The following is a 22,374-nucleotide window of genomic DNA, read 5'->3' as shown; positions in this document are numbered from 1 at the left end:
CCATTGCAACCTAGAATCTAGCCTAACATAAACTCTAATAAAAAAAAAAACAAGAGAATAGGAAAAAACTGAAATTAATAATTATTGTTAATGGCGCAATAACGTTTACATCTTAATAATAGATTTCCAAAAAAAAGTCCAAGTCGCATATTGTATTAGTTCCTGGTGTGGACAGAAAGAATGAATTACTAGAGTTAATACGGGAAACAAGAAAATTTAGTCTATGTCATAGGTCAGAGCGATCAAACAAGTTATTTAAAATTTTAAATAAAGTCATTAAATAATAAATACTTCATCCAACTTATACTTATACTTGTGGTAAAAGACTCCACTTTACATTTGGCTGTATCAAGTTGCAAGTTATTATTTAGGGACCAATTGTTGATTTGCTCCAAACTAGGCTGGAGAGTACGACAATCTTCTGAGCACTGGACTTTTTAAAAAAAATTACGTCGTCCGCATATATCAAAAAACTGACAACAAGGTCCTTACCAACGTCATTAACGAAAATGTTGAATAACAATGGCCCCAATATTGAGCCTTGAGGAGTGTCTAAACATAGAGATAGACATACTGAGTGTGGTTAGACAAGAAGAAAACGAAAAAACAATCAAACTGAAAGAAAACAAATTAACAAGCGATTCGCAAAATTAAAGCTTGTGGATAAGAATTCTGTGATCTGGGCGATCAAACGATTTTGAAAATATAATATATATGACGTCCTTTTGAGAACCTCTATCAATAACCTCAGAAATATACTGAGACATAGACTTAATTTTGCTTAATATACTTTTTACGGCTATTAGTTTTTGGGCATATTTTTGCTCGATCACTCCCAAACCCTTAGGAGAAGTACTGGAAACGTCTGAAGAGGCTCTCGCCATTGATTAACTCGGTTGTAGTAGGGAGTAGAAAAATTCGGTTAAGTGCTTTCTTCCATCCTGCTGTTATTTAGGTAATTTCAAAAAACTCCTCTTCATTTCCTATAGTAGAATTTTGGATTTTATCGAGGTTTTTATCTAAATATAACTGTGTGATGGTTTAAAAATTGGTAGGAGTGTACTATGTGGAGTGACGTACTGGGCGCCCTCTGTTGCCAATTGTCATAGACGAGATCGGCGAAGGAGCGCGGACTAGCCAGTTCCTTTTTAGGGGAGGAACGGTGTTGACATGTTATTTGATTGTTCGTTGGACTTTCATCGGCTGCACCAGAGTCGGTACGACCGATCCATGCAATTTGTACTTTTCTGTTTTTTCACGTGTAGTAATACACTCCGTTAGTATAGTATAGTGTGTGTATTGTTTTCGACGCTTCTGAATCCGGTGTGCTTAGGTTGAAACACATCCATCACAACTGGGAGATACAGTTTTCGCAAATAATAGCTTTACGTATGAAGAGGAACCTTAAACGCATTTTACGGCGGTATCACTCCTGACTAGCTTAAACGAAATCAACACTAAAGCCCTAGGCGCAACACGCAAAAAGGCCGCCAAGTCGGCGGCAACACAGAGGAGCTCAATAATTATCCCGGCTCTATGTCGCCTGTGCCGCCATTGAGGTTTAGTTCAAAGGAAGTTAAAGTTTAATGGCTTCTGGAAATTAGCCAATGACTGCGCATCACATTTTCGTTCCGGGATCGTTTATGGAGAAATCTGGATTGGGGCTGACCGCCGACCCAACCGAAACTCCACGGACTCAACGCTTAATTGTCATTTCCGAGAGTTGAAATCGCCAAGTAGGTAATCATTTTAATACTAATTTGACTTGCTGAAAATTCAGTTCGTTTTTTGTTGTTTTATTTGTTTGTTTGTTGTTGTTTTATTTACCTACAGATGTAGAGTTTGCTTTTTCATCAATGCCAGAAACAATAGGTATATCTGTAGTTAGTTAGAGCAATTGACTTGTATTGACTTAACATAAAATTTTACCAACCCACCAACATATCAACTAAATTAACATATTTGCAGAAAACTGCAATTTCATTGGATATTTCTATTCATATATGTACATTTGCGCTTGACCTCTATCTGAATTAAATTTCGATTGGTGCTCACTAAGCCAATGCCTTGTCTAGCTGTAATTTGTTCGACATCCAGTTTAGTATAACGCCGTCTTCAAAACGAGAAGCTGAACTTGCACTTGAGTACTAGAAATGGAAATGCTACAAATATGACAGTTAAGAACTAAACCATTATCTTAAATGGTTTTAATTTTTCTACAGAATGTCAAAAGATTGTTTTCTCCAGGTATTGAAAACAACAACCATACATAAAGTGGCCTGCTAAGTTTCTCAAGTTGGCTATCGTGTTATTTAGCTCATTTTTAGTGTTGGCTGGGTCGTGCGAGGAAGTTTCCAATCTGGAGATAGTTTACTTTCGGCTACTTCAAAGCGGTTTTAATTAATTACATATTTGTGTATTTGTTTTGTCAATGCAATGAATTGCATACATTAAGATTAAAAATTGATAATTGATAAAAATCTAATGGAAAGCACGCCACAGGATATAGCTTATGGAATTAGTGCCAAAAGATTATCATTAATGTAGAAGGCGGAATAATATTCTGACATATAGTTGGTCGAGTTATTTATTGAGGTTTGTTTATTGTTTATTATTAAACTAACATATTAACAAAACGTATAAATGTACATTTTTGAATTAGCTGAATGACGGTTGAGTGGAGAATATTTAAAATTTTAATCTCTGATAATATCGCCAATTCCACTATATGAATAGAGAGAAAACAATTTCCGACTCGTATTGCAGTGTGGCCATTTCAGATCCACGAATCGTAGAGAAACTTGCCAATGGTAATGGTAATCCACAAAACCATTTTGCGAGATCACAATGGTTGGGAATTATTACTCAACGGACAATGATCAAATTAATATTGCAAGCTCTTGTTACTTTTATAAGTTGCTCGCAAAGTTGTGACGCAGAACCCCTCTCTATGTACGGGAAAATTATATTGCGTTACAAAAACTAGAAAATTAAAATGAAGCGAACCCGCTTATAATTAAAAACATGTAATTTTATCGATGGCTTTGAAGCAAAGCTAAAAGCGATTTTATTGGCGGTTTTAATAAGATTTTGGGGCAAAATCTAATTTATCCCGATGGGTAAATTCGCTCAAACTAAAAAAAAAAATAAACAAGTTTAAAACCCGGTGCGGAAATTCGAGAAGAAGATCCGTGTCGCTTTCCGAAAATAAATTTCACTTTAATACGCGAAAGCCCTTTATTGACGTTTCTGGCACGTACATAATTAAACAGAATGGTGTTCATTTTTCATAGTTTAAGCCGTATTAAGGAACCGTTACCTTAAAGTGTCAACGGTTTGTATGCGTTTTGAATGGAAATAAGGGGTTTTATTTATAAAGCTATAATAGTAGATAGGCGACATAAAGCACGGAATATTAAACAAAATTATATTTTTTAAATATACCTAGAATAAGTAATAAAGCTATATAAAGTCTAAATAATAATTAATGTTTTTAATTTATTTCATCAAATAAAACATAAAATACTTAAAAGTATCATCAACTTGAAGCATTTAATCAAATTATAAATCTAATTAAAAAATTAAGACTCCTGTATTTATCTCGTTAGTAAAAAAAACATTATCCATTTATTTCTCAAGATGGTTGACTAAAGATCTGAAATTTTCAATCTGATACACGATTCCTATTAAGATCTGACATCTTACATTTTCGGGAATTTCCGCTTGGGTTCGGTAAAGTTTTATTTTGAACGTGAGCTGTTGGGGGTCAGACTTCGCTCAAATATCAATGCTAGAGAATAGAAAACCATGGGTGGCACTTCAGTAACTAACAGAGCACTCGAGTAATTTCTGCTTCATTTCTCTTTCTTGCCTTTTTTAGTTTTCTCTTGAAAATACCTTGCTCTGCTTAAGACGTCTTTTTCTACCCTTACTTCTGTAACATTTCTCAATTTTGTTAGTCCGCCTCAATTTTTCTTTTAGGACACCAAAAAGTATATCTTTATATAATTATGTCATAGATAATTTTCTTAATACTAAAAATTATCATAATAACTTATTGTTTGTCATTCGTTATAAAATATAAAAGTCCCTGAGCTTGGCAAAATATTTATTGTATTATCCAATAAAAAAGTGGAAAATTTAGAAAAAACAACCATATTCTTAATAAACACTATGAAGAAAAAATCCAAAACTGGATGGACGATAACCGTAAAAGTTAAGCAACACTTTTGTGCGAATTTATTGATGGGTACAAAAAATTCCCTCGTTTGCTGAAAATTAAATGTTAATTAGAGGAAGTATCACGCAGCAAAAACAAACTTTATAATGTTTTTTGCCTTTATGTATGTATTGTAATAATAAATGATATAATAGCTGCCAGTTCGTTATCCCAATATTATTAATTTAAATTATAATAAAATTTAAACTATAATAATATTTTATAGAAACGATTAATGTACAATTAATGTGTATGTAAATTAAATAATGTAAAATATGTACAAATTTCAAAAGGAATCAAGAATTTATTGCAACTCAAATTCAATTTAAATTGGCTTTTAAACTTCTATTGCAAAAAGAGACTTTAATAAAATTTTATCCGATCAGTGTGGAGCAATCTTTGCAACCAGAATCGCTCTATGCTGCCGATTATCTCCTATAATTTTAACGCAGAAACTTTTATGGCCGTAGTATTTTATGAATTTTTACATAGGCACAAGTTAAGTTGGACAAATGGAAAAGTTTACTACAACATGAGTTAAAAATGCGAGAGCGGACAAAATAAATGTATACATTCAATTTAGCTACAATAACAGATGTGTTGTTCTGACATTATTAACTTTAGAGTAAGGCACAAACAAATAAGAATTATCTAAAATGTTGTCACAGCTTATAGCGAATTGGCAAATATCAGACGGGCGTATAATTTTTTCTACTCCTGGTGAGTACTAAACGCGTGAAGAAATAAAGCGCGAGTACTTGAATGAAACTACTTATAAACACGTCCCAGTTCGCGTGCCAAAACTTTGCATTTAGTAGAAATCTGTGTCCGACAACCGAAGCAGGTCTCGGCGACGAACAACTTTGAAAACTTTTGTGTTTTAGCACAACACAGTATCGTTCCTGTCGAAAACATGTTTTTATAATTAAATTATCGTGCTCAAAGCGTAATTCGCTAATCGCAACTTTTTGTATTATGGCTTTTTCAAAAAAGATTTTAAACGAAAACTTTTTAAATTGTGTAGTGTTGTTCCATTCTTATCTGTTTTGATTTAATAATTTAGTCTGGACATTTTCACTACATTAGCGGCAGTCATGTTAACAAAACATGTACAGTTACTTAGTTCTAGTGGAATAAAAATAAAGTTCTCGAATGTTATTCGCACCTAAATTACTAGTTAAAATGTACAACTTTGCATGTTAATGGTATATTTTGTAACAAGTGCGGTAAACGATATTTGACTCACGAGTTTCTTTGACACGAGCGGATTGCAGCAGAGCAAGTGTTTAATAAACGAGTTACTTAAAAACTTCACCGAACGTGTTAAATGCTATAGTTTTTGTACGACCCTTAGTTTTCGGGTACATTTTCGCAAAACAACACGAATACATTCACTGACATGACGGCCAGAACTGAGAAACGTCAAAATTCAAAACGTGGCTTGGATCCGTGGGAAACCAAACTCACGTGCTAAAGAGACGCTTCCCGCACGCTAGATCGTTGTGCAATTAGGTATATTACAGACGGGAGTAGAAAAACATACATTAGAATTACGTTACTTAACGTTAATTGAATATTGTCTACCAAAATTATCCACAAATAAAGGACGTATTAAAGGGAGAGAGTGTTGAGTGGCGTAACTGACAAAATGAAATTGGGTTGGATAGTTATCCATGAGAAAACTTTTCGTACTTTAAGAATTATATAATAAATTAATCTCTATCAAACTTCCACAGCATTTCATATAAATACATATAATTTTTCTACTCCTGTCTGTAAAATGCCACCGATCTAGCGTGCGGGAAGCGTCACTTTACCACGTCAGTTTCGTTTCCCACGAATCCGAGCCACTTCGGACATTTCCGGGAATTTACTGCACGGATTTGTGAGCAATCGGATGATTTGGGAGATATTTCCCACGCTTTGAATTTTGACGTTTGTCAATTCTGACGGTCAGGTCAGTGACTGTATTCGTGTTGTTTTGCGAAGATGTACCCAAAAACTAACGGTCGTAGCAAAAGTATAGTATGCAACACGTGCGGTAAACTTTTTAAGTCACTCGTTTATTAAACATTCGCTCCGCTCGTGTCAAATAAACTCGTGAGTCAAATGCCGTTTACCGCACTTGTTGCATAATATACTATTTTGAATGATTTAATGATTACACAAGAAATATCAAAACCATAATTTGGTTACCAGGACTACAGCTGCTACAATAAAATTCCAAGTATTGAAAGGACTCAGTAGCTTAAAATTCAAAAATTAGAAGAATTCTAAGAGAGTTCATTCGCTCGTGTAGAATATGCAATGAATATCGCAAGAGTTTTTAAAGTTAAATGCTAGCAACATTTCCTCAACAACTGCACCAGGAGCAATTTGAAACCTTTGAAAATTGATTTCGATCTGACATTTGATTTTGTATAATTGAGACCTCCTAAATTATAATCTGATAAGCATTTTCCTATATCGCGTAAGCGTAAAAGAAATAATAAATGATAATCTCTTATTGTTATTAGTGCAAAGACAAAACCAGAATTAAAAATCTAAATTAAATAACAAAGTCTCAAACAATAGTTAAGGCCATTTATTTTTTGGTCTCTCCCTCTTGACCGAAAAACTTCGTTTAGTGGATTTTCTTGTACATTACATCGCCGGATTGCCCCGTTTTAATAAGCAGCAGTGATCTACCATCATCATCAAGACTTACAGGGAAGCAGTCTAGATGTGAGTGTAAAAAGTGCAGTTTTATATTGTATCCCATGTCCCGAAATTTCTCTAACATGTTTTCTACAATGTCTTTGTAATTTGGATATTTGTTCACAATGGATTCGCCTTATTTGAGGATCTACAAAAATTCCTTCCTTTAATTTGGCATCTGAGAGAGCGGGAAATTATCCACATAGGTATTTAACACATGCCCTATCTTTATTTAAAGCTTACTTACCCTACAAACAAAATGCGGTGCCCAAGGGTTGTCTTGATAATCCATTTTTACTTTAAAATACGCGTAGTGTTGATTTTTAACCAGGGGTGTAATTTTTCCTCTAAATTTCTTGACCATAGAAGAATGACATACACAACAAAACGTATATGGAATATGTTTACAAAGGATTAGCATTTTAGAAAGAAATTTTACTGCACAATGCTTACTAACCTCACGAAACGTCTGCCTACAACAATTACACCATAAATGGGCTTTCTTAAAGACATGTCACCAGGACCCCACGCGGCAATATTTTGAATACGTATTTGGGAATCCAGAAATTATATTTTACTTTCTGGGATTCCTCGATAATATTGACTTAATGTATGCAAAATGTATATCAGTGGCATAACAATTTCATTTTTTAGAATTTTATGTAATGTTAATTGTTCAAAGGCTATTGTAATACTATTTACAAATTTTCTGGATTCATTCTGCGTCGTTTGTCGATGACAAAGTTGCTGACGTTTCGCCAATCATCCTGTTGGTTTCTTCAAAGGTTAACTGAAATGTTCGAGTCAAACGTCAGTATGTGTGATAGAAGCAAAAAACCGTTGTTTTTCTATTAATTTAGTTCCTATATCTCCAAAAATATGAAATACACTAAATCACAAAATCTTTGTTGGCCTGTGTTATTTTGAATTGAATTACTTTGAATCAATATAGTACAAAAATTTTGTGATACCTAACATATTGCGTAATTCGCGAATGACTAATTTCAGACTTTTAAGTATAAACTCATCAAAGTTATTCGTATATATTAGTTCTCAATTTTTTATAAGAATCTAAGGCTTTGCCACTTATGTAATAGATGTAAAGTCAGCACGGCATATAACCATGTTTTCGCAAAAAGGGAAATGTATAGAGCAAAGCACGTATGTAAGCGCAGCAAAATTTAAAAGAGTTTTTCCTATTTTAAGCCTATACGATTTTGCAGAGGATTTAACATGCCTCGCAAAATTTCCAAATCGATATCCTGTAAAGAAAACGAAATTGCTAACAAAACGTCTTCAAAATGTTATTAAACTTCTGTTATTCCACTCGACATGGAAAGCACAAAAATGCAAAATCCTTCTCAAAACTTTGGCGAACGACACCGATGCGATGTAATCGTCGTTACTTCAACGAAGCCGTAATGAAATTTCCTACCTCAAAGCTGTTTCACACTAAAAATACGCGAGGGGCGAGTATTTTGCAATCAAGCCGCAGTTAAATTACCATTTAATTTGACGAGGGGAAAAGATGGAATTTCTCACGATATCGAACTAAATTGTGTTTGGTCTGGGCAAAAATTACTTCGCGGGTGGAATTAGCAGCCGAATTAGCGTAACGCGGAGACACTGAAAACGTTGTCTTTTTTTTTTTCGATTCTCTGCTACACAAAAAATTGTCTACTGTGGGAGAATTTATTAAAAAAAAAACGGTAGCTTGCAACAATAATTCTAAGCTTAAGCGCTTCATGGCCTTAATGAACTGACCAAAGTAACCAAGTAACTAAGTTGATTAGGAATTGGCGAAACAACTAACATAATAAGAAATATAATAAATATCTTGCATCAATAGTCTTGAACTATTCTTATAAATATAGAACAATATCTATACCATTGTGATATAATACCGAATAATAAGTCAATGTATTTAAAACCTGGCACTTCAGAGAAGTTTACAGGTTAGCCCCTGAAGCAAAAAACAAACACAGCAGCGACAACGATGAATTTGTCTAATTATTTTAAGACATGTTTTATGATTTTTTATTAAAAACTCATTTAAAAATAATATCACTGCTTAAACCAATATTTAAACTATTATTTAGAAAGAATAACCACCCATATTTAGACGGTTACAGCTTAATAGAACATTGAATGGATTTTTTGAACTTTTTAGGCATTAGATTTTTTTGAAAAGGGAGCAGCAGCAACTAATCTCACGAAAACATGGCCGTCTAGACAGCATGTCACATCATTAATAGCTTGATAAATGCAACATGCTCATTGCAAAGTATTTAAGGCATTCTCAAGGCCCGAGGAGTGAGTGAGAACTCAGTGGAAGTTTTTAAGAATGGCGACTTTAGAACGTCAAAAAAGATGGTTAACGGAATATTCAAATCAAAAATTTCAGAAGTAGATATTACCACTGAAGTCGAAATCGATCGCAGGGGATAAATTTTATGTTTTTGAAAACGTATATTGACACCATTTTGAATAGAACATTTCATATAAGTCAGCTGCTAAACAAACGGTTGTTATGAAAATAAACATTAATACATTATTTGGCAAAGTATGAATATGTAGTCAGATCTAGAATAATATTTTGGGATCGTCACAGTAGGATGAAAGATATTTTATATCACAAAAAATAACACTTACAATTATACAGAAAATTGACAGACTGTACGCCTTATACATCTTTGAATCTTTAATCTCTTTAGGTAGAAATATGAATTTCTTATAGCAATTGAAAAAAAAGTGATACAGTAATAAGAACTGTCCATTTTAACTACCCAATACATCGCCTGCCAGTCACTGAAACACGTGGATAACATATATCTGCCACATTTTGCAGTATATATTAAACAAATTCAATATGTATTAAACAATTTAATTTATTTGTGCAGGGTGGTCTAATTTCGAGGGGCCTTTATAGCTTCTAGCATATGCAGCACAGTTAGCCCAAAACTAATATGCAGATTACAGGCTCGATTTTCGGGAGAAGTCAAAAACTGAAAACCGCATCGTGATATGTCAAGGCGCTTTTGAAATGCAGGGTGATGCGTAAAAAACTATTTTTTTTTAAGCGGGAATCTCTCTTTCTTTCTCTCTCTCTCTCTCTCTCTCTCTCTCTCTCTCTCTCTCTCTCTCTCTCTCTCTCTCTCTCTATTTTACCCGCTTCAGTTCCCGAGATATCACATAAAGTTATATTTCTTTAAATGGGATACCCCCAATTTTTCGAAAAATTCAGTTTTCTAATAAAATTTCCTGTGGAACGATGTGCACAACTATTTTTATGAAATAGTTTAAAAGATATTTGCAATTTTTTTTAATATTTACGCCGTGCGCGCCCTAAATGTGTAGATAAAATGTTATTGTTTTTTTTTCTTACAAAATCAAGTTGGCTACGACACGAGGGGACGCAGCAAAGTCGCACTTTAACTTTTCATTTACAAAAATTACCAACCCTAAAATAATAAACGGAAATAAAATTATTAAAAGCAATTTTTTTCTTTAAAATTTTTATTAATTAAACTATGTAACACTTAAAATCTACATTTAACAAGTTTTTTTAAATCTAAAACAAATGCTCAAATTGACGGCCGTTTCCTTGTAAACATGTCCTACATCTTCTCTTGACCCACCCCCACCCTCTGGGCTATTTTCTGCATTAAGCTGCCTGAATGCAGTACGAAGTGCCTCCTTCAATTCCCTTCTAGTAGTTGGGCGATTTCGAAATACAAGGTATTTGATTCTCCCCCACAAAAAGAAGTCGCAAGTGTTAGAATTTATTGGTATCTTTCGGTATTTAAATTTCCATCGAAAATATATGACCCCATAATTTGTCCTCTTACTTTAAAACTGAACCTTTCCTGATTCGCCTCTTCCACCATAATATGGGGATTTCGCTGTTTCCAGTAATAGCAGTTATACCTGGTGGATATTCCAAAAAATTGTTGCCTCAATCGTCCAAATAACTTTCTTGGCAAAATAGGGGTCTTGGCATTTATTTAGGTACCACCTGCAAAGTGCACGTCTTGAAGCAAAATCTCGTTGCCGTAATTGATGCACCCGTCGGGGTTGATAGGGCCTAAACTTGTGTTTTTTAAGCACCCGCACGGCATTGCTGCGTGGAATTCCAGTGTTTCTCTAAATACCTCGGGTGGAAGTATTCGGATTAATTTCTATTTTTCCCAGAACATTTACTTCTTCCAATTCTCCATCTCCGGTAGATGTTTTAACTTAAAAAATATTTTTGAGCTAAGTTGCCTTCTTTCCGGATATCTCTGGAAATATAGATTTAACGCCGTCTGTCGATTTTCGTTACTTTCAATATAACATTTTACCATATCGTAGTTTTTCAAAGTTTTCAAACATTTTTATAGCTTGACGAAGACGCCATTTTTGACACTTGGGCCTGCGTATCATGGCAGTTGTTTTTATCATAGTTACCTAGATAGATACCGTAAAACTGCATAGGTCAGAGTTTAGCACTGCCTACTATGGTAATTATTAAAAATTGCAGATATAGTTTTAACTACTTAATAAAATGGGTGTATGGCACATCGTTTGACAGGAAATTTTATTAGAAAACTATTATTTTTTTAAATAATTGGGTTGTTCCATTTAAAAAAAAGTGTTATATCTCGTGAACTAAAGGCTTTAAGACAAAATCGGTGAAACAGGTAGATTTGCTCTTAAAAAATCTTCAAAAAAATGTTTTTAATAAAAATCGCTATCTTTACAAATAAAAATGTTATAAAGGGTTTTTAGAAAGGCACATTTTTAAGAATCACCCTGTAGCTCAGAAACGCTTTGACATATCATGATGCTGTTTTTAGTTTTCGACTTTTCTCGAAAATCGAGAAGGTAAAATGCATATTAGTTTTGGGCTAACTATGCTGTAAACGCTTAAAGCCATAGAGGCCCCTGGAACAACAAACAATACTGTTAGACCGCATGGCGCAATTTCTTTCTGTTATCTTATTATTATTAAATATAAAATTATTTTTACAAAATTATAAGTATAAGTTTCAGTACCTAAAGGCGTACAGAAACTTTTTGGTTAATATAATATTCGAATTAACCTGGAAACGTTGATTCGATTACACACCTGGCATGCCAACCTTAATTCCACACTAAACACTTTCTGTCTGCTTCAACAATGCAGATGTTTAAGTTTAATCGTGGGCTTAGTGCCGCAGAGGCTTAGGCTTACGCCGAATTATACGCAAAGTTACGAGGCGTCACTTTTAAATTGATGATGTAGTTTAATAAATGAAAACACCCCAGACAAGAATGTACGTTACGCGACGAACTTAACGTTGTTCAAGTTGCGTCGGCATGGTGGGAGCGACCAGAACGCAACTATTTGCGGAGCTTTTGGCGCGATAATGACCACACATATGGCGCCACCAGCGCGATTGGGTTCAGGGTTATTATATCCAATCAAATACATGGACTTCAATTTTTGATTCCATTCGGTATAATTACCGAAAATTATAAGGCCGGACAGAAATTGCAACATCCCTTAATAAAATATTGTAAAAAAGTTCTTTCTTATTAACAGCAAAATGTGACTCGCCGAGAATACTCTATTACTTCATCCGGATCTTCAATCGTTGTAACTGCCATTACAATTAGTTCTTTTTTCAGTGTTTTGTTCCTTTAACCAACAAGCAGTTCTTTTTCCAGTCTTTTATTCCTTTGAACAACTAGCGAATAATATTATTTTTCTACTCCCGTCTGTAAAATACATAATTACACACCGACCTAGCGTGCGGCAAGCGTCACTTTGCCACGTCAGTTTCGTTTCCCACGGATCCGAGCCACTTCGGACATTTCCGAGATTTTACGGCGCGGGTTTGGGAGCAATCGGATATTATCGGAGATATTTCCCACACCTTGAATTTTGACGTTTGTCAGTATTAGTGTTATTTTGCGAAAATGTACCCAATAACTAGCGGTCGTAGAAAAAATATAGTATGCAAACACGTTCCGTAAACTTTTAAGTCACTCGTTAAACTCGTGAGTCAAATGCCGTTTACCGCACTTGTTGCATAATATACTATTTCTGAATTCAGGTTTCCTTAAGAGTGTAACTCTCAATGACGGTGTCAAACAGGTTTCCGGTTTATTAATCATTTGACACGTAATCCAGTGAATAACGGAAATCTGACACAATCTAACTGATGAAAGAGATACGAATCCAATCGAATTTCGGGTATGGTCTGTTCATAGATATAAGAAAGTGACCAATTGCTTTTGAATGGGATTATTCAAGGGTGGTCATTAACATACAATGCAACAAGATTATTACCTAAAGTTTCCGAATTTAAAATCAGGTAAAATTGTGGTCCGTAATACAAAATAATTTTACACCTACCTGTGTTTAATACTCTTTGGTTTGGTATACTACTTAGTTTAAGTTTATTAGTAATCATTCTTATTTCGTGTGTAATACAGCGTGTGTTAAATCGTGTGCGAATTATGCAAAATATGTGCGAGTCTAGTGTATCTCGTGTATCTCAGGAGATGCTCCCGCCCAAATGTAGAAAACACTATTCTATTCAGACTAAGGAAGTTATAAACAATGTTTATTTGACTCTCATTGAACGTGGTGCCAGGACGCAGGCATCTTTAGAAGAAATGGCCACATTGACGAAAATTCCAACATCAAAATTGTGAATAATCCCATTTCAGCGAGGAAAAAAAGAAGCGATGCTGACATTTTCCCGAATGTAGATGAGATGAAAGTGATCAAGATATAATACGGCGTAAAATTTACCAGTTATATGAGGAACAAAGCGTGCCTACATTAGATATCTTAATTAGGAGGCTTGAAAAAGATGAAACCGGTGTTAAATGTGGCAGAATTACCTTATGGAAGTGTATTCAACACATGGGTTTTAGATTTTAAAAAATTGACAAAAGCCAAGTTTTAATGGAATCTTTTAGAATTCGGAAATGGCGACTGGAATATCTAGAAAAAATTGGGATTTACAGAGAACAACAAAGGCCAATTATTTACGTGGATGAAACCTGGTTCGACACTTATGATACCCCGAAAAAGGGTTGGGCTGACTCAACTGATAAGTGTAAAACAAACGCGCCATCAAAAAGAGGTAAAAGAATAACTATTTTGCATGCTGACTCTAAAGATGGTTGAATTCCCAATGGACTTTCTCTGTCAGCGAAAAATATTAAAGATTCTTCTTTAGATAACCATTACCACTGCTGATTTATTTGAAAGTGGGTTTAAAAACAAACTAGTTCCAAACATTCCTCCTAATAGCGTCATTGTAATGGAGTTATCACAGTAGACAGTTGACTAAAACCCCTTCCTTATGTGACACAAAAGCAACAATCCAAACCTACATGAATAATAACGACATTTATTTTCTCGAAGATTATACCAAAAAGCCATTAACCAACTGAAATCTGCCATTCGTCGTAACAATGTTTTTCCCCGTGTCAACTCCAATGTCCTCAAACTTATAGAAACCGAAGTTTTTAACATCCCTGCACAAAGTTGGGCAAATTCTGTTAAACATATAGAAAAAGCAGAACAATCGTATATCCACATTGCAAATAATATAGAACAAATAATAATTAGAACAGGTGATGATAGCGATAGTGATACTGATATATTATGTGAATAACTTTAATTAACTTAAGTAGGTAATACAAATAATTTGTAATTTTATTTTAGATTTAAACATAAATACATACAAAAGTAAATAACTATTGTTTAGCATCTTTCCTAACAAAACCCCAAATAATTAAATTCTAAGCAAAGTACGGACCTGTTCGGCCATATTTCATTCTTACAGCTTGCCCGGGTCTTTCCTTAATTCGTATCAGTTAGTCAGTTTCTTATATCTATGAACAGACTTTACACAAAACTGTGTTACGATCGTTTCATTTTATGGACCTGAAATCCGTTAGATTAGTTTGAGTTTAACACTTGTTTGTAAAATTACATACATAGGTACGCACATATTGCGCAAATAAATACATTTGTTCGTTATAATCGCTCTGCTTCCGATCCTGGACGAACTATAGAAAGAAAATGACAAACCTTTATGGTGATTAAAACTTTAGCTGCTACAATGCCAGTTTTCAACCACACTTTATAAAACAACTTGGACTTTGTATAAGTGGAATTTTTCGCTAACCAACTTAGCATAGTATTAGTTGTAGTGTAGTTGTTGCTGTAAACTAGTAGGGTGTCGATCTCCCACCACAGCTTCCAGTTTTCGGATTGTTAGCAGTATATGTAGTAAATTTTACTAATCAAAATTTTGCCATTTATACAACCCCGTTCGAAACTTCTGCTTCTGGCTGTTGATTTAAGTTCAAATTTAGGTTAAAGTGTTTTAAAATTCGGTATCTAAATAAGCGACGTAAGCGAATGTCGAGACCCGTCCTATAATACAAAAGCTTGACTATTTCAATTACCTGGTCGAACGGCGGTTCTGCAAAACATGTTCCGTGCGATTCTAATGGGTTTACCGCACTATATTATACTTAGGCCGCATTACGTGTGGCATGAATGATGAGTGTTCGGCCATAGATATGGACGCAACCCTCTAGGTTTCGATAACTCATTACTCGGGATCCACACAGCGTCAGTTTCGTGCCAGTGCGGTCCCAGTTCATAAATCAAAGGCGAGCCGAAGTGGCGTTCGCTACTGGACGGTTTATATTTCAAAAATTATTGTTTTGCGCTATACGCGGGGATACAGACCCGGGCAAAATGCGTAAAATCAAAGGATATTGTGATTTTCCAGGCGGAAAGATTTATTGAAACGAATACACGCAACCCTCAAAAGATAAAAAAGTAGTTTGGTTATGCGTTTACGACGAATTAGCATGACGACCTCTTCATGGGCTTGGTCGACTAATTGGACCAAGTGTATGACACCAGCGCCAGCTCGTGAATTTAGTTTTTCTACCCCCTATCTAAAATACTCAATTAACAACCGTGCGCAACTTTCGAGAGAACCGATAATTTTAGTCACTGATAATATTTTGACATTTCTCAGTCCTGTTTTGCATAAATTTGCTCTAAAGTATAGTAAGTGATAAATTTATTCAGCTTACTAAATACTCGCTACCAAACACTATTGTCCGACCGAAGGAAATTGACCAACCTCGGCAGATTGCACAGAGGTGTGCATCATAAACCGACCCATTCGACTGATCTTCAACGACGAATTTGCGAAAAGTAGTATAAACGTAAGCCCTTATTGTTTGGTTACGCAAAATAGTATAAACATATAGCCCCATTAATTGATCAACTGTATTACTTACACTCACTGGTCACCGTCAGTATATTGAAAAAACGAAATAGCTTTGATAGAATGTATCGCAAAAAAGTACGGAAAATCAATTTAAAATGCCCAAATTCCTAAAGAACAATATTTTTCTTATATTAAAGTTGTCCATTAAACAAAGCTCAGCTTTCAAAAAACCAAAAATCCAAAAATTAAAGCGAAAAAGACTATACTACTACTAAATTTTGAAGACAAATACAATTGACAATACAGCGGTTGGCGATAGGCGGATAAACATAAACTTCAATTTCCGGTTCTAATGGGAAAACCGACAAATTTCAATAGAGCTTCGAATTTAGCATCCCAAGCAATCATTGCTTTGACAGCGCATTAACAATTATACAAACAATGCGAAACGCGATACGCGCGGCGACAAAATATCTCAAGAGTATTTAACACTGGTGTAAGTATATTACAGCAATATTTACGCGTGAAATGCAGTGGGTATGCATAATTTATTCACATAAATTGGGTAATTCTTGCGAGAAATTGCGATAAATATTTATGTAGTGACGATTCTTATTTATATTTACATCAACTCTCCTGAAATGGACTCCGGTCGGCTTTCTGAACGTCAGAGTATATTATGTTTAGGGAAAAGACAAACAAAACCTAATGGCCCGGTTTTGGAATGATCCCAAGACTAAACGTCATTTGTCTTTTGTTGAGACCCTTCAATGATTTTTATTTGATATAAGGTTTTACAATAACATTTCGTACCAAATACGTTACTTAAGTTATTTCGGAAATTAAATTTCATAAGGAAATCAATTCAATATTAAGATTTAATGAGGGACACATAACATATAGAGTTAAAATTGTGTAAATTACAATTGTAGCAACTAAATAACTGGTACCAAAGAAGCCCTAGATGGACACGCTCACTATATGTAATTTCAATCAAATTGGGTTATAACATTTTCGTCCGATTATTTATACAGGGAGTTCGAAAAATGCACGGTCAAATTACGTGCGGCCATTTATCATTGCAAAAGAACGCCAGTGATAAAAATAAAAAAGGTCGTTGCACATCGGATGTACCAAATTCAGAATAGTGCTTGTAGAAGTTAGAGAACTACTCCGTATCTTAGAAAATATGCAATGGCGGACCGCATATGATGTTTTTCAACCTCTGGAATTTGATCATACATTTATCGAACACCCAGTATTATTACGAGTCCACCAACATATGTTTTTAAATATTATAACTAGCAAATATAAACAACAATCAATAAAAACAAAACCATAGGGTTTAGTACATAGAACTACAAGCTTGGTCTGTGCAACTGAACACAAAAATTGACACCCTTCCTAAAATGTTTTACTTTTTTAAGGATTGATTGTTTATTTTCATCCTCTAAAATACGCAAATACGCGTTAAACGTACAGCCATATACCCAAAAACTAACGGTAGTAGAAGGTTATAGAATTCAATACGTATATTTTCATTCATATTTTTAAGCACTATCAAACTTTTTGCATAATAATAACATTAATAGCGTATAATAAAAATAAATTAATAATAATTTATGTCTTAACTTCAGATTTGGTACTTTTTGATTAATATTATTATATTGTTATATTCATTATTTAATACATTATAGTAAATATAATCCTAATAACCGTATTTTATGTTTCCTACTTTTCTAATAGCAAAATAAGCAAAATCTTGTACAAAGAATAAATTATTTTCATGAAATATAAGATGATTGTTTTTAAGAAAACTGTGCAAATATAATAAACAAATTAATTTTTTTTTAATGAAAAAAATTTTAAAAAAATAATTTGCAAATAATAAAATATTAAATAAAGAATGTTATGTCATCTACTGATGATGCTAAACTTCCTGGCTCCAGGTTCCAGTTTTGATAAAGGAATTTTTATTCAAAATGATTGCAAACGTATCAAACGTGAAAAAAAGGAAATTAGTTGTTAAAGTTAAAGAATATGAAATCGAATAGTACTATATTTTATTCTTTTTAGTATAGCATGTAGCGTTTGTATATTTGGAGAAACAATCGAGCAAAGAATCTGTTCATTCGCCAATAATAATAAAGCGAAAATCATCTACGTCATCAGCCCGAAAAAATAATAAAATCTCCGATGACAGAGTTTACTTGGCGACGGATGATGAATGATTTTTCGCCATGTATTCCATTAATTTCAATTTTTGTTAGTGCGCGACAATTAATTACCCCGTTTCATTATCCCTTGTTTGAAAAGTTCTTTATTTTCGCCTGAGCGATCCGCTTTAAAAAATGACAAAGGAATTTTTACAGATTTTTAAGCGAAAGCAAACATTGTGTTTTACACCGAGCGTAAAACGGTTTTAAATTGCTACGGATCAATACTTTTTGCAAAATATTTTCCTCATTCTATCCAAATCGACATATTAGATTTCAGCAGCACTGCTTTTGACAACGCTTTTACTCAATCACCTGAAAGTAGTGTAATTAATATATGTACCCTGCGTTCAATTTATCTTGATAACATTTAAATTGGCTGTAACTTTTCTGTTTTTAGGGATATCAAGGTAAAATTAATTAAAAAAAAATAAAAATTATCTTATTATGATTACAATGATGTAACACACTTTATATTTTGGTCCACTAGTTTTTGACAAATCGGCAAAAATAGATTTTTTTATATAACTTCAAAGACTGCCTTAACTGACCAATATCAATATGTTTTTCTACTCCCGCCTGTAAAATACCTAATTACTCACCGATCTAGAGTGCGGTAAGTGTCACTTTACCACGTCAGTTTCGTTTCCCATGAGTCCGAGCCACTTCGGACATTTCCGAGATTTTACCGCACGGATTTGGAAGCAATCGGATGTTTTCGGAGGTATTTCCCACGCTTTGAATTTTGACGTTTGTCGATTCTGACGGTCATGTCAGTGAATGTATTTGTGTTGTTTTGCGAAAATGTACCCAAAAAATAACGGTCGTATAAAAAGTATATTATGCAACACGTTCGGTAAACTTTTTAACTCACTCATTTATTAAAAACTCGCTTCGCTGCCCTCCGCTCGTGTCAAATAAACTCGTGAATCAAATGCCGTTAACCGCACTTGTTGCATAATACATCATTATGTTTGACATATTAGTAAACAATGTTGATGGTTCAATTATTGTTCAACTCATTATTATTGAAAAAAAATTTCGCGAACTTAGCATATGCTTCAAGAATACTTCCTGAATAATAAAAGTGCAACCGCAGCTCGTCGTCAGTAAATTAGACTTTATTCAGAGCACCGAACTCCCTCAAGACAGTTTTTTCCAAGGCTGGCAAAGAATTTGCAGGAAACGGTAACGTATTAATAATGTTAATAATGTTTTAAATGAAGAAAATAAAGCTAACCTATTAGGATTCTGTCAAGCACATCCAGTTTCCTCTATTACTAGAGTATATGAAGAGACAGGTATTTCTCGGGCATCAATCAATTAGTTTTGAAAGAATATAAATATAATGCATTTAAATTTCGTGAAACTCATAAACTAAGTGGGGAAGAATGTCCAAAGAGGACGGACACATAATGAAAAATGAAAAACATTTTATGGACTAATTAAAGTTTACTACAAGAAAGGGTTGTGATAGACAAAATACGCGATATTGGTCTTTAAACAATCCTAGGAATAAAAACCCAGGGGTATCAATCAATTAATGTTTGGTGTATTTATAGATCAAAAGTTAACTGGAGTTTTCTGGAAATTTCCTATTTTTGCCGATTTGTCAAAAACGAGTGGACTAAAATATAAAGTGTGTTACATCATTGTCATCAGAATAATATATTCCATTAAACACATATATAATATACAGGTTGTTCTATTAAAAAATATATAATGTAGGCTTATATATCAGAAAATTGATAATGTTTTGTTTTATTCGTCACGGAAAAAATAGCCCTAACCCTACATTTTGTTTTTTTTTTGTTTTTTTGTAACAAAAAAGTTACAGTCAATTAAAATGCTATCCCCTTTTTTTATGGATGAGCCTTTCATTCCTTAAACCTCGCTTTATCTCTTTTTAAACCTCCCTGTTGAGTTCAAATATATCCAACAGTAGGTTTAAAAGGAGAGGCCCAGGCGGGAGATTTTAAAAGAGGGAGGTCTATACAAAGAGGTTTAAATAGACACGAGGATTCACTACCGATCTGCAATGCTAAGCCAGAACGATTGTATAAAATGTGACGCTACTTTTTCAATGCTGCACCAATTCTCAATATAGGGTGGAAACAACAGGTTTCCAATCGAATGTTAGGATCCCTTAATCCCAAATGGAAAGACCACATAACTTGTAAGTTTGTAAGTAAAATAATGTAGTTAATTAGTCAAAGCCGGAAAACAATATTTTGAATGTGTTTACTCGATTATCTAATACAAGGTGACACCAGCTGGCGCCTACGCCAGCTTTCATACAAAGTTCTATTTATTTGGGTAAAACAATTCTGCATATTAATTTGAAAGCCGGGGCTCCAGCAATTCACGTTCAAGTTTGCCTTATAATTATTTATAAGCGATGTACATGTCATTAGGGCGGTTAATATGAATAGGAAATTTGTTTCTCTTTCAAACTTTACCAAACTTATTAAGACAGTTCAATGGAAATTTGTTCTGGTGTTGGTATTTCATACTTCATTTCGATAACAAAACTTTTGTTTTAAATATCAATTCTGATTAGTTAGCTTTTTAAAAGTTTTTGAATTAAAATTCATTCTATTGCTATTGTTTTTGTAGTTTATTGTTTCCTTTATATTAATTTTAATTGGGATTGGTAAATTATTGTCCGTCCTTTGATATTTTAAGACAAGTACAATTTTCTTCTTCGTTTGGTAGACATGTTTTGAGGCTGGATATTTAGTTTTAGTTAAGCTTTAATTGTCTCTGCATTACAAACCATGAGTGGTAACAACAAAAACACTATATATTATGCCACTACCTACATCATCGATTACCTTACATTACCTTTTGTAATAAGAATGAATATTTAGCACCATAAGCAGAAAATAAAATTTTAATGAAAATTCTACATCCTTAATTTTTAATAAATCAAAAAGTGCTTTTGTGGCAGATGACCATGGCAACAGCAAATTATACTGCAATTACAAATTACAAACTGCTGGTGTCTTCTCGAAGAAAAAAATTGAATTCGAACAAATTTCTGGTAATAATTTATCCTTTTGTGTTATTTTAACTAAACTATAGAGATTTTCGAATACCAGTCGCAAAATGAAAAAAAAAATTGGATTTTTATAACAAAATATTCGCATAAAAATTGCTACAATTTTTGTCGGTCCGTAAATCAATAATAATAAACCCTTTATAAGCTACAAATTAAATTTGATTTACATGAATGAAATCACTAAATCCGGAAAGCGTAACACAATTTTTAGGAATTGAAGAGATTTTTCAATAATATTTCGCTTTACCCGTATTTCGAATCGTACCAAATTTAGTCCAAAAAGATAAAATTTTATGCGTAATGCTAGTTTATATTGCCAATAAACGCATATATGAATTCTTACGGTAAAGCAAGATATTGCTTCTTTAAGTTATCTTATCCAGGACAAATAACTAAAATAGAAAAAAGATATGGTAAGAATAAATTCCTTAACAATTTATAACTCACTATCACTAACCGACAATAAGACGTTAAGATGGTGTCGCAAATAAATTGTCTCTATTGAAATTTGGAGGCACGTCGTTTTTCCTCCAAAAATTTAATGGGCATCTGAGCATATTTTGAAAAAAAGCTACAGCCAAACTGAAAATGGTCGAACGCCAAGGTTGTTTCTGTTGATTTTTTTAAAATCACTTCCTTCAGGCTACTCTGCGAAACAGAAATTCTATAATTAGAACCGTTAGCTTGCAAAATGAGATGAAGATTTTTTGGTTATCAAAAAAAACTTGGAAGACAAAAGCAATCTCGGAAAAAGCCAATCCAAGCTCCATTAATGAGGCAAATAGTGAAATATGACCGCTCCGGATTTAATTTCGCGAGCAAGTCCAATCCTAAAGGGTTTTTGTTTCGTCGTAACGGGCACTGGAGCGAAATTTATTTCATTATCAACACAGATTTTAATCTCTTAACTGTTTAAATAAGGTATTTTAATAGGGTGGTCGA

At 33.7% G+C, this 22,374-nt stretch overlaps 1 protein-coding gene across 1 annotated transcript in view; it reads left to right on the top strand.

Moving 5' to 3' along the window:
- The first annotated feature begins 1,170 nt into the window (after positions 1-1,170).
- LOC132697121 (uncharacterized) overlaps positions 1,171-22,374 on the top strand; it is a 254,353-nt gene continuing 233,149 nt past the window's right edge. Inside the window, exons 1-2 of the mRNA XM_060662413.1 lie at positions 1,171-1,217; positions 1,573-1,740. Of these exons, the coding sequence (XP_060518396.1) occupies positions 1,171-1,217; positions 1,573-1,740 (215 nt within the window). The remainder of the gene's footprint in view (positions 1,218-1,572; positions 1,741-22,374) is intronic.

The sequence above is a fragment of the Cylas formicarius genome, unplaced genomic scaffold (genome assembly GCF_029955315.1).
Source record: "Cylas formicarius isolate icCylForm1 unplaced genomic scaffold, icCylForm1.1 PGA_scaffold_1__22_contigs__length_36826433, whole genome shotgun sequence".
Lineage (NCBI taxonomy): Eukaryota > Metazoa > Arthropoda > Insecta > Coleoptera > Brentidae > Cylas > Cylas formicarius.
Note: the sequence above shows the minus strand (reverse complement) of the source record. Positions and strands in the feature narration are given on the sequence as shown.